The following is a 12,857-nucleotide window of genomic DNA, read 5'->3' as shown; positions in this document are numbered from 1 at the left end:
CTTCCGACCTACCAAATGACTTGTCTGCACTGATGACTAACTAGTAGAAGGTATATTATTAATTTGGTAAATTTCTTTACAAGATATACAGACACACTTAAATATGGTAAGATGATATCATAAACTTGCATATCATGCTCTTGCTTGACTCTTGCCTTCAATATTCCAGGGAATGGAGGTGATGTGGGAGGCCTAATTGACAAGCTTGAAACTGAAGGAGGAACCTGAGACTGATGCAAGCCTGACATGCTAAGACATTCCCCTCCATCTGTAACATTGTGTGTGACAGTATCACTTTGTGGTCTATCACCAAACTCCATTGCCTTGAGCACATAATTGTTGTCATGCAGCTCAAAAGGAGTACTGCAACGAGAGAAGAGACAGTAAACATAAATAACAGATACATCTCCCAACAAGGGATAAAAAACAATACACCACCATAACTGCCTCCCAGAATCATAAAAAACAGATACATCTCTACTTGAAACCTATTTTAGTTGCCTCTGTTTGACCATCATATGATATACTAGTTCCACAATCTTGACTTTTTGACACAACTTAGTTAGGCAATTTTCACAATAAGACAGCAATGAAGAACCAGATAAGAGTTTTTCTCATTCTTGCATTATCATTTGTCATTTTAAGAGTTTTTCTCATTCTTGCATTATCATTTGTAAGGCAGAGAGTGAATACAAGAGAACAAGTAACCAAGAGCTAGTGAAAATGCAAGAAAAATCTTCAATCAGACAGGAGCAAGCTCGGGGTGCAATTGAAGAACAGATTCAGTCACATCGAAGGAAGACCGAACAAGAGATGCAGAGATTGAACGTGAAACAGTCAGAGTAAGGGCTATGGCAGAAGCAGAAGCGAGGGCGCATGAAGCAAAACTATCTGAAGCTGTTAATCGGCGAATGCTAATTGATCGTGCAAATAAAGAGCGAGAAAAATGGGTCGCTTCCATAAATGCTATCTTCGACCATATTGGAGGTACATTTCTACTAGATGCCCAGTATGCAATGTGCAAATGGTTTACATTGACAATGTTAGAAGACAACAATCATCTCTCCATTTATGCATTTGTGGAAATTTGTTTTTAAAAGGAAATTTTGTGAATTTTTGTAGCAATATATAATTTTATCTATTTTACCTTTATGAGCTTACTCATTAACCAGCATTATAGTATTTTGTGGGTTGTATTTACTTTTACATGATGTATTTTAGCTTAATTGGTTTGATTATTAACTCCAGTATTTTTTGCTTGACTGAGTTAGACAAACTCCAAACCAATTTCCATGTATGAAAACTCGATCTATCTTTTGCAGGGGGCTTAAGAGCCATTCTAACAGACCAAAATAAGTTGGTTGTAGCAGTTGGTGGAGTGACTGCTCTGGCAGCAGGGATCTACACTACGAGGTAGAAATTGTTTAGTGTTTGGAATGAGCTACTTATAGAAAAAAATTGTACTTTGCTATAAGTTTAAATTCATATTATATTGGATTCCCATGCTGTCAAGTTTAAATTCATATTGGATTTAATGTAGGGAAGGTGCACGGGTTATTTGGGGATATGTTGATAGAATATTGGGACAACCATCATTGATCCGAGAGTCCTCCAAAGGGAAATACCCCTGGTCTGGCATGTTGTCTCGTACCATGAGCTCCCTGTCCCGAAGCACTAATGTAGAATCTGCTTCAAAAAATGGAAATGGTTTTGGTGATGTGATTTTGCATCCTTCTCTTAATAAAAGAATTGAGCAGCTAGCATATGCAACTGCGAATACAAATGCACATAAGGCACCGTACAGAAACATGCTTTTTTATGGCCCTCCAGGAACAGGAAAGACAATGGCTGCCAGAGAATTGGCTCGTAAATCTGTATGATTTCATACTTAGATCTTTTTCGAGTTTTCAAGTGTTTCATACTATCTACCTTGTTTTTTTCTTATTTTATGGAAAACTTCAAATTTTATGATATGCCATAGATTCTATTATTAATGGTCGTGAATGTCATCAACATATTAGCAAACTATCTTCTCATTTTTCAATATTTTTCATTTTTCCTTTTCATAATTTTGCTGACTACGGAAGTCTTTAACTAATGAATTCAATATTTTCTGTTTTCAAGGCTCTCTAAATTTATTTTCCTAGTGTGTTTGTAAACTCAAGTCCAGGTTATTGATTCTTTGGAATGCAATAGTCAGTCAGTACAACTTATACAAGTGGATTCTTTGCTTTAGATATAATTCTTATGTCTCTTATTATAAGAACAATTTGACAATTTCACACATATGTAGTAAATTAGATAGTGTGTTTGTATTCTAAAACTGTCCTTCAATTATTGTTGTAGTTAAACACTGACACTAAAAGGTAGCAAATTGATTAGGGATATTTAAAAAAAAAATTAATTAATGCATTTAGTAGTTTGGTAAAGGGCTTATATTGAGAGACAATTTGTTTTTTCAAATTGGACTTATATTTTGGGACAAATGTAGTATTGTTATTTTGTCTGATTTTTTTATCAAATTAATGTAGGGATTGGATTATGCATTGATGACAGGGGGAGATGTTGCCCCGCTCGGATCACAGGCTGTGACAAAGATACACCAGTTGTTTGATTGGGCCAAGAAGTCAAAAAGGGGTTTATTGCTTTTCATTGATGAAGCTGATGCATTTCTGTGCGAGTAAGTAACGCCATGATTTTTCATTTACTAGCATTCTCTTTGCCTGTGGCAACACAAGATAGTTAGGATCTACTAGATGCAGTTCATGACTCCTTAACATATTCATATCTTTATTAAAAACAAAGTTACAAAGAGGAAGAAAAAGTTGCACAATATTAATATGCAGCATGATACGAAATCAACATTCTTTGCACTAAATATTGTCCAAGCGAATTGATTGTATGGGATGATTTTTACAGGCGGAACAAGACTTACATGAGTGAAGCACAGCGAAGTGCACTAAATGCCCTCCTCTTTCAAACCGGTGATCAATCCAAAGACATAGTCCTTGCTCTTGCCACAAATCGTCCTGGTGATCTCGATTCAGCTGTGGTAGACCGTATTGATGAGGTCCTGGAATTTCCCTTGCCCGAAGAAGAGGAGCGCTATAAACTTCTTAAGCTATATCTGGATAAGTACATTGCCAAAGCTGGATCAAGAAAAAATGGTTTTGTTAAAAGTTTGTTGAAAGGACAGCCACAAAATATAGAGATTAAAGGATTGAGTGATGATATCATAAAGGAAGCTGCAGCTAAAACCGAGGGATTTTCTGGAAGGGAAATAGCAAAACTGATGGCAAGTGTCCAAGCTGCTGTATATGGAAGTAAGAACACAGTTCTTGGCCAAAACTTGTTCCGTGAAGTGATAGATTATAAAGTTGTTGAGCATCAACAGAGAAGAAATTTAAGACTGGATGTAGTATAATTTATGACTGGATGTAGTATAATTTAAGTAGATGTGGCCACACTTCCAGATTTTCATGTTCAAAGCTTCTTCTACATTGTATAACCAAATTTTCACAGTTCTTTAGCCATTTAGACAGCACGTGAACTTTTTTGTTTAAGCTGGAAGTTTATTTGCCTTGCAATATAATGTCTTAACATTCCATTTCCAAAAAACATGCATACAAGTTGGAATTCCTCCATAACAAAAATTCATTCAACTTGGGTTGTATATAGTTGATTTTAAAAAAAAAATCAAACTATATCCATTTTAAAATCAATACATGGATTTAGATTTATAATCAAATTATTGATTTAAAATCAATTATAAAATTAATTATACAATTATTTATGGTTAAATAACTGCTTTTTAGTTAAGCACCAGGTTTCGAAAAATTCAATTTTAAAATTAATTTTTTTTCAAAATCGATTCAAATTTGATTATTTTTAAGATTTATTTTTTAAAAAATCATTTATTCATAGTTTACAAATCAGTTATTTTAAAAAAAAAATAACTATTTATATTTAAAACTCAATTATTTTTATAAAATAAAAGTTCAATAAAAATTAAGTTTAAAATATCTAATGAATTTAATATATTAATTTGATTATCCTTTTTTAATTAATCACCACAAGCCTTTTTTTGATAATTTTATTTTTTATTTTTTGAGAAATAATTTTTAACCGAATATTTAAAATAGATTTAGATCCGATTTGAATTTAAACCTCATAATCAGATATGGAATTCAAGTCATCTAAATTTTATTATTATTATTATTATTATTAATAAAAAAACAGTTTGAAAAACTAATTAAAAGCAAACAAAGTTCATAAATTTGTTCATGATTAAAAATTAAGACTTAAAATGATTTCTTTCAGAGAGTGAAAGAATTTGGAAGGTAACGATTGACAAGCTTTTAAATATTTATATATATATATATATATATATATTTTGACACTTTTAAATATGTTTTTTTTTAATGCCCCGCATAATAAAAGACCACTTCTTTTTATAATGGAATGATAGGTCTCAAATTACAATAATATCCCTAAACTAATTTACATTGATGTCCTTATATAATTCAAATAACACTAATAATTCAACTTTAATAAAGGGAATAGTAAAAAGTTTAATAATACATTGCAAAAGTCAAAAGTAAACATAATGTTGTCTGTCTTGATAATGACGCCAAGATAATGAGTTGTCTTTGTCAAAAGTGGTCATGATGCTTTGTCTAAAATGATTTCTTTCAGAGAGTGAAAGAATTTGGAAGGTAACGATTGACAAGCTTTTAAATATTTATATATATATATATATATATATATTTTGACACTTTTAAATATGTTTTTTTTTAATGCCCCGCATAATAAAAGACCACTTCTTTTTATAATGGAATGATAGGTCTCAAATTACAATAATATCCCTAAACTAATTTACATTGATGTCCTTATATAATTCAAATAACACTAATAATTCAACTTTAATAAAGGGAATAGTAAAAAGTTTAATAATACATTGCAAAAGTCAAAAGTAAACATAATGTTGTCTGTCTTGATAATGACGCCAAGATAATGAGTTGTCTTTGTCAAAAGTGGTCATGATGCTTTGTCTGGGAGTCTTTAATGATGACAATTGATTTTGTTGTTTAATGTCTTAGGTCAAGAGTGCGGTCACATCTTACCTTTAACAATTCAGCTAACTTTAATAATTTAGATTCCTTCTATTCCATTGCAATCATCTTCATTTTGTTGAGTAAAGTTTTGAGATGATTATACGAAGTCTTGTGATTCAGTAATTGCCTTTTGTAATTTCTTTAAAATTTCTTTTTTATTTGAAGAAGCTGGTAATTCTGCCAAGAACCGTCCTTCTTTAATATTCTCTATTTTGGTTTAATAAGAAAGTTAGAATTTCTTCTAAACCATTCTAAGAGTGTAGAATCTCTTAATAATTCTGGATTAAATTTGTTCCACCATTTAATTTTAATAACTCTCTCTGTCAATATTAGAATCAGAAATTGATAATTCTTTTTTATATATCCACAAAGTAATCAATGAAATACCAAAGCTTGCATCAAACATTAATATCTTCATACAATCAGAAAAATTAGTTTATTTAATAACACACATCTCTTAAGAAAATCATTAGTTACATTGATACTATTTTTCATAGAAATACCATTTATTGAACACTGGCTAGAATAATTATTGGCTAAACTTGACTTATCTCCCACTCAAACTCTAGATTACCACATACTCCACTTTCCCCTGAGAACTCGAGCTTTAAAAAATACCCTTTATTGTTATAAGAGTTAGGTAGAAGAATGACTAGTTAATATAGTATAGAAAAAGTTGAGATACAAATAAAAAAAGAAAGAAATGTAATTGACACTCAATTCAACACAAATCAATATTCTGAACAACAATCAAGAATAATCCAAGATGGCCGGTAGATAATGATATACGTGAGTTTAGTAATGAGAATATGCAAGGTAACAATTGACAAAGAACCAGAGAATTTGCAAGGTAACAAGTGACAAACTTTTAAATGTTTTTTTTTATAATAATAATAATAATAAACTATCATACCGCAGTAACAAGAACCACCGGCCTTCACATTATTAAAAACATACAAAATCGAACATCGAGTACGGTTGTTGTAATTATGACCAGCATTTCTAAATTATTGTCTATGAACCAAGAAAACCTGGACGATGATTTATGAACGCCACTGACACATCATAGAAGTTCATAACAGGCTAAGATATACATACTTATTAATAGGCATCAGCTCATACGTGTTTGTCCCACAACAAGAAGTATGAAACGATTACCAATAACACCCAAGCAATACTAGTTTTTGTAGCAAACATAATACGACCAAAACCCATTCTTATTATTTGTCCCCCGAGATTTGCGATATTGAGCTCGTACTTCTCATCCAGCAACTTTTCTTGTGAAGGTTCTACCAGTCGGAATCTGTGGTGCGGGCCTGAGCATGAAGTTTGGAGAATCGGAACTCCAATTGACTCCGGCCTTCATAGGAGGAGGACGGGTTTGCCCCATGGATTGTCTTCGAGTACCAACAGATATATTGGCCAACCTCTCAGCTGTTTCTGAAACTCCACATGCAACTCCTCCTTTGTTTATAGAAGCTGCCAACACAACTTTCTGTAAATAAAAACACTTCCCAAAGCTCCAAAAAAATTCTTAGAGTACCTAATTCATGTGATTAGCTAAACTTCGTTCATAAAATTTCATAGGAATGTTAATTGTGTTAATTTACCTGGCACCAGAGAAGATAGTTCAATGAACCCTCTGAACTATCTTGATTCATAATCACTAGGTGTAAATATGTTCAGGATTGGCAATTAAAAAGAGGGTGGGAAAGTTTTGTGCAGAAAGATTGATCGGGATTGGAGGATTTGTGGATGAAAGATGAGCAGAACACTGTTTTTCATTCCTTTCAAATTTTGGTTCCATCTCTAATTATTTAGTTGAATGCTAGAAAGGAATTTACTCCTTTCTGTTGAGAAATTACACGGCTCCTTTTACATTCCTATTCTTTTATTGTTCAGAATTTTCTAGATTTCTTCTATCAAAGGCCAATACTATAAAACACTATCCAGTACAATAATTAAACAATAAATCAGAATGTAAAGCTTACTTGGACTGTCCTTTCCTGGCTGTCGATACTTTGATTGTGTAGTAGTCTTCATTGGCTTTTCATTCTTAATTCCATCCTTCAAAAGAATCAGAGAAATTATTGCGTAACACAAAATTTAAGAAACGAAACTACAAGGAAAAAAAATCTTGTAGGAAATAGGATCTCAAATTAAAAACACAATTTGATTTGTTGAAATCATGAGGTAAAAAAATGTGTGCATGAACAAGTGCTTGTCAGTAAGGACGCGGCAAGAGTAGCTCACCTGATTTATCATATCCAGCTTCCGTTGCACACCTGTATCATTCATCATGAGAAATCAGCCATTTGAAGTATGAAACTGAGTATGCCATGAATCAAAGAAGACCCCATTATGATATACATAAAGCCGAATTGGAAAAGGCTTCATGATCAGAGTTTAAATCATTCAAAAAAAGGATAATTTCCAACTTAATTACGATTTCCTTGTTTGGCATCTGAAAGCCGCTTATCTCTCCAACAATTATATTCCTCCACAAACCCAAACCATCTTACAACTCCTACTACCTTGATGGAATTAATTTATGATGCATGCATTCATAGAACTAATAAAAAAAAATATAAAAAACAATGGGATCACCTGAATATGGCTGTACTTTTGGGGATGAAAAATAATTGGTAAGCTTTGAATTGGGTAAAGCACCGGGATATCTCTTGATCCCCTGCTGATCCAGTGATCCCCTAGTTCCAGCTGGAAAAAAAGCAAAAAAAAGACAATTACAATCTCCACAGAACTGAACAATAACCATGTCCACAACTAACAATAGTAATTAAATAGTTCAAACCAGGTGGAGGAGTTCTCGCTACTGCTCTGGAGCGAAGGGATGGTGGAATGTAAAAGCAACTCTACAACAGATAAAGAAGTGTATTGAGTAAAACAGCTAATAAAAAAATGTATTTAGAAAAGATAGACACCAAAACATGAATCAGTTAAAAGACTACCTGGAAGAAAGGATGTTGAAGGGCCTCTGATGCTGTTGGCCTCTTGCAGGGATCCCACAAGCAAAGTGACTGGCATTAAAGCAAACAAGAGAACAGGAAAAAGTTAAACACATCATTAGTTGATACATGGTTTAAAAGGCTAAGCCACAAAATAACTGCTCACTTGGATAAGGCTGATTGCGCTATCACTTGCAGATGGGATCAATGCAGAAAGATTTACGCCAGCAAGCTGTGCATAGCAATATGTAGAAAATGTTCAGTGTTAAATAGAACATTGATATTGTCTCACTAGGTTACACTTACACATAATAGCATTGCAGAAGCTAACTACCAAAAACAACAGTGTGTAGAGAATCTTGACCTGTGGAAAATGATAATTAATATCCCTTGCAAGTTTGAGTCCGTCAGCCCATGATTCAGTGGTTGGAGTGCCTATCACACCGCATATTTTGAAGATCTCGTCTGCCTCACTGCATGAGTCACAATGAAGGAATGTGTTCATTTCCAACATTCAGGTGTTACATAATTGCTTTAGAGCAGGATTCTACTTAAAAACGTACGAAGAACGTAATTTGCAACCATGTTTTTTTAGTAGGAAGAGTGATTAGCGCACCATAAGTGATTATCATACATTTCTCCATAAGTGATTATCATACATTTCTCGTTAATAAATATTGTTTGTTTAACTAAAAAAGCTAAAACTCCAATTTTTCTGCATATCTTGTTTTCTCAAAAAACAAATCAAAACAAGGAACATAATTTAATAAAAGCATTTTAAAATAATCCAAAAAACAAACTCTAAAATGAAAACCCCATCATTTGGGAAGTTTTGAGGGTGTAATAGTGACCCCAATACCTGGCTCCTGGAAAAAGAGGTCGGAGAGAAAACAGCTCAGCCATTATAGCACCCATTGCCCACATGTCTAGAAGAGAAAAACAAAATTAATAGATAAAATGGTAGCACAGTACTCATCATCATTGTTGCAAGAAACAAATTATCAATAGATAACATCAGACACTTACCAACTTTAGAGCTATAGATGTAAGACTGGAGCAGCACTTCAGGAGCACGATACCTAATCATATGCCATCACACATGTTACTTGATAGTTGATACCCAACACAGAAGGTGATACATATATTGCAAGTCAAAGGTCCGTACCATCGTGTGGAGACATACTCAGTGTAGGGTGGTTGTGAACTGATCTCTCGGGCTAGGCCAAAATCAGCGATTTTGATAATATCCTTAGTAACCAGCAAGTTTTCTGCAAGGGCAATATACCTCAAGTCAAAACAGAAAAACATTTTTTAACAAAGATAAACAAAAAATATATTTTAAACCATGACCAATATCCCAGTTAGTTCTATACATATGACTGGCAATGACTATGAGAACAAGCATAAATGTCCTAATTTTTCTCTCACAATACGGAATTAAGGTTTTTAGGCAGCCAGAAGTACAAGGAATGATCTGGTAGCAACACTTGCATTACAAGCTGAAGCTACATATAATATAAAAGATATTTCAAAAAGCATACAATATCAGGACTGTATCAAAATCATGAATAAGTACCAGGTTTAAGATCACGGTGGAAGTAACCACGATGATGCATGTAAGCAAGACCTTGGAAAACTTGAAAACACCAGTTCCTAATTTCACCTTCAGAAAACAGTTTTTCCCTGTCTTTCATAAGTTGGTATAGGTTGCATTCCTGTGTCACCCAACAATAGACAGCAATAAATGTATTAGATCTTTTGTACCGGCCAATTCAGCCCTTCGCCAAAGAGTTTAGCCACTTACCATGTACTCGAAAACAAAGTACAGAATGTCACTTTCTCGAATAACTTCCTTCAGTTTCACAATATTTGGGTGGTTCATTTTTCGTAAAGACTGCCAACAAGGGAAACTAGAGATCAGAGACTAAATACAAAAGAATCTAATAATACATAACAAATAAGGCTCTAGAAAAACAAGTATGATGTAGCACCTTGACTTCTCTCAGGTTTACACACTCCTCCCAGGAGTAATATTTTTTCTTCATTTTCTTGATCGCAACCTGCAATTTTGCAACTGATTAGGACAAAAATATGACATCAAATAGGAGGGCACACCTTCATCAAACCAGTAAAGCATACTTACAACTTCACCAGTTTGCTTACTAATAGCTCTCCAGACACTCCCAAATGTTCCATCACCAACTTCCTTGATTAATTTGTACCTGTCGTTTCAAGGGAAAATATTAAAATAGTCAACAAAAAATGAGGAAAATAGTATTTTCTTCAGAAGAATATTCACCTCTCCATTTTCCCGCGGAATACAAAGCAACACTTCCTTTATTCAACAAATGTAAACAAAAACAAGATAAATAGCATTTATCTCTTGCAGATGATACTCTCTGTATAAAATTAACAAGTTTCTGCTGGTCTAAAAAAATCCACCATCAATTTTCTGTCATGTCAGAAGAGGGCATAGAAACAGAAACGTTCTGATGGAAGAGGTGCACAGAGTTTTTAGTAATAGACCCACGGCTTTGTTATGGTTGGAGGACAAAGGTGGTAGAAATGAACAAGTACAGAGATCATGCTGACACTCTCAGGTCCCACCAAATTGATGGATCATTGCAATAGCATTAATCATTTAGATAAAACCACTGTGACCCAATACTTCAGGACTGAAATAACATCTACTTCATCTAATCTAATATATAATTCATTTCAGAACCGCCAGATAACTGATGCATTGTCATCAATACCCATCAAGAGCAAAAAGAAGACAATTTCCAATTACTACAGTCTGTACTGATTCAATGCAAATGCTTCACTCAAAGATGCAGCCAGAATCCAATATTCAGTCACCAGACTATAATTTAGCCCTGCAAAGAAAACATAAGCTGAGTTAAATATTTTAGCAAATTGAAACAGGTTCAATGTTATAAACGTTCTCCAAGATAAACTTCTTACCCCAGAAGAAGACTTCCCAGAAGTTTTAACTAAATGTTGGGTCAGCAATGCACTGCTAAAGGAACATTTGTCAATAAACTGCTTTTCAAATTGGTTTTTGCTTAGAAGAATAAGAATAAAGGCTTACTTGTACAAGTGCAAGATGCAGCACCTGTATCAGAATAAACTAGCATGACGTACCCTTTGATGATCATTGACGATGAACAGAACACTAAGTGCAATTGACAAAGGAAACCAGAAGAAAACTTCCAAGGATGAAAACCCGCCAATCAAGCACTTCTTGGAATGCAAAAAACCGATACTGGTAGCAATTTGTTGAGAAACAACTTCCCTCCATATTTTAGAATGTAAGTCACAACCCTTTAGATTCAAAACCAGACAACCCTGCAATAATAGAAGGTGGCAACAGAATGGAGGTTAGATTAATAATTCCAACATACATATTTTCAAATGGTCTCTAGCCTCTCAAAAAAAATGAAACATCAGATGCTATTAAAAACGTAATTAAGATTGTGACCAAGTAAAATTGATTGTATTTACACTTATTCGTATCATATATCATAACAGTTAAATTTCAAATTTCCAGCACAAAGTCTGAATTTTTCACTGATAAAACACAAATAATCAGTCATTGTGTCCCAACTAGAAACTAAATTCCAAAATCGAAGTTCCTCCAGGTACAATAACCTACAAGCAGCTCTAGCCAGGATTCATTCTTTATGGTAATAGGTAAGATTTTAAATCCCCATGAAACAAAAAATACAATTGAGAAAAGTTCACCATTTCATCGAATCTGAACATGCTTCAAAAAACAAACCATTGCATATATTAGTAATAACCACAATGCACATGAGACTCCAAGGAGTAGAACATTTTCATCTACGTTAAGCACAAAATGATTCTCTCTCCAAACCCTACCAAAAACTAAAGTACAAAAAACAAAACCTTAAAATGCATAACAGAACCACTATCCACCAAGTCATAATCATATAAACATGGAGGAAAATTACAATTTCAATTCGATGAAGCAATGAAGCGTCAATCAATCGAAAACACTTTCTGGATTGTCGACCTCAATAGACCGGAGAAATCCTAAGGAAGCTAAAAGCGTTCAACTACTAATAACAAACAGAATCCAATATTCAAACCCTAATTAACGCGAAATCCAAAATCCAACACAAAAACCTCAAAACAATCCCTAAAAATACATCACCAAAACCAAATTCAACAAACTCAGGTTCAAATAACATTAAAAAAAACAATCCAATTCATAAGAAAATCAATCAATCGAAAACAATTACCGTCTTCAATCGTCAACCATAAAAAACCGCGATAAATTAAAGAAATCGTTAAGAACAAACAGAAAGAATAACAAAATTGAAACAGACGCGATTAAAAAAAAGAAATCGGAAGAATCGAAAGGAAATCGGATCGGATCTGAAACGCAGAAAGGAAAATCAATAGATACAACACATATATATATATATAGAGAGAGAGAGAGAGAGACCTGAAGAGCAAGTAGTATAACGACCGCCTCGAAGGACGGGAAGAGGTGGAACCCAGAGCTTCTTCTTCCAATACGATGACCTAGTTCTCTCTCTCTTCTCTCTCTCTTTTCAATTCGCTCCGTGCCGACCAAGAAATAGAAATAAGAAATAAGAAATATAGAGCGTTGGTTATACCTAATTTATATTATATGCGATGCGTTCCCTTTATGATAGATATGTTTATGTTATGCCACTAATATATGCCTTCGCTTCTTTCTTCTCTTCCACTCCAACTAATCTCCCTTCCCCTATTTATATTTGAGTTC

The 12,857-nt window shown here is 33.7% G+C and overlaps 1 protein-coding gene and 1 pseudogene across 2 annotated transcripts; one reads left to right on the top strand and one right to left on the bottom strand.

The window, feature by feature from the left end:
* Window positions 1-344: 344 nt before the first annotated feature.
* On the top strand, window positions 345-3,563 carry LOC105851149 (uncharacterized; annotated as a pseudogene).
* A 2,409-nt stretch (window positions 3,564-5,972) lies between these two features.
* Window positions 5,973-12,857, bottom strand: LOC101514329 (cyclin-dependent kinase F-4). Of its 2 annotated transcripts, none has more exons than XM_012719145.3 (19): window positions 12,552-12,857; window positions 11,225-11,428; window positions 11,045-11,096; window positions 10,380-10,956; window positions 10,224-10,302; window positions 10,072-10,140; window positions 9,885-9,974; window positions 9,657-9,795; window positions 9,246-9,348; window positions 9,107-9,159; window positions 8,940-9,006; window positions 8,445-8,553; window positions 8,247-8,312; window positions 8,084-8,152; window positions 7,927-7,987; window positions 7,722-7,832; window positions 7,368-7,399; window positions 7,106-7,181; window positions 5,973-6,593 (listed from the first exon to the last, which is right to left on the bottom strand). In XM_012719145.3, the coding sequence occupies exons 4-19, from the start codon at window positions 10,385-10,387 to the stop codon at window positions 6,376-6,378; spliced, it is 1,350 nt and encodes a 449-aa protein (XP_012574599.1). In that variant the 5' UTR covers window positions 10,388-10,956; window positions 11,045-11,096; window positions 11,225-11,428; window positions 12,552-12,857; the 3' UTR covers window positions 5,973-6,375. The 2 variants fall into 2 exon arrangements, with proteins under 2 accessions (XP_012574599.1, XP_027193483.1); XM_027337682.2 differs by having other exon boundaries at window positions 11,172-11,428; window positions 12,552-12,818.

This window comes from Cicer arietinum, chromosome 8 (assembly GCF_000331145.2).
Source record: "Cicer arietinum cultivar CDC Frontier isolate Library 1 chromosome 8, Cicar.CDCFrontier_v2.0, whole genome shotgun sequence".
Taxonomy (NCBI): domain Eukaryota; kingdom Viridiplantae; phylum Streptophyta; class Magnoliopsida; order Fabales; family Fabaceae; genus Cicer; species Cicer arietinum.
The sequence above is the reverse complement of the archived record's forward strand: the minus strand, read 5'-3'. Positions and strand labels throughout refer to the sequence as shown.

Excerpts from the sequence above, each read along its gene's own strand:
- LOC101514329 (XM_012719145.3), bottom strand. Across the intron at positions 10,141-10,223 it reads GTAAGCAAACTGGTGAAGTT|GTTGCGATCAAGAAAATGAA; the intron begins GTAAGTATGCTT and ends GCAAAATTGCAG. Across the intron at positions 8,554-8,939 it reads CCTCTTTTTCCAGGAGCCAG|TGAGGCAGACGAGATCTTCA; the intron begins GTATTGGGGTCA and ends TGACTCATGCAG.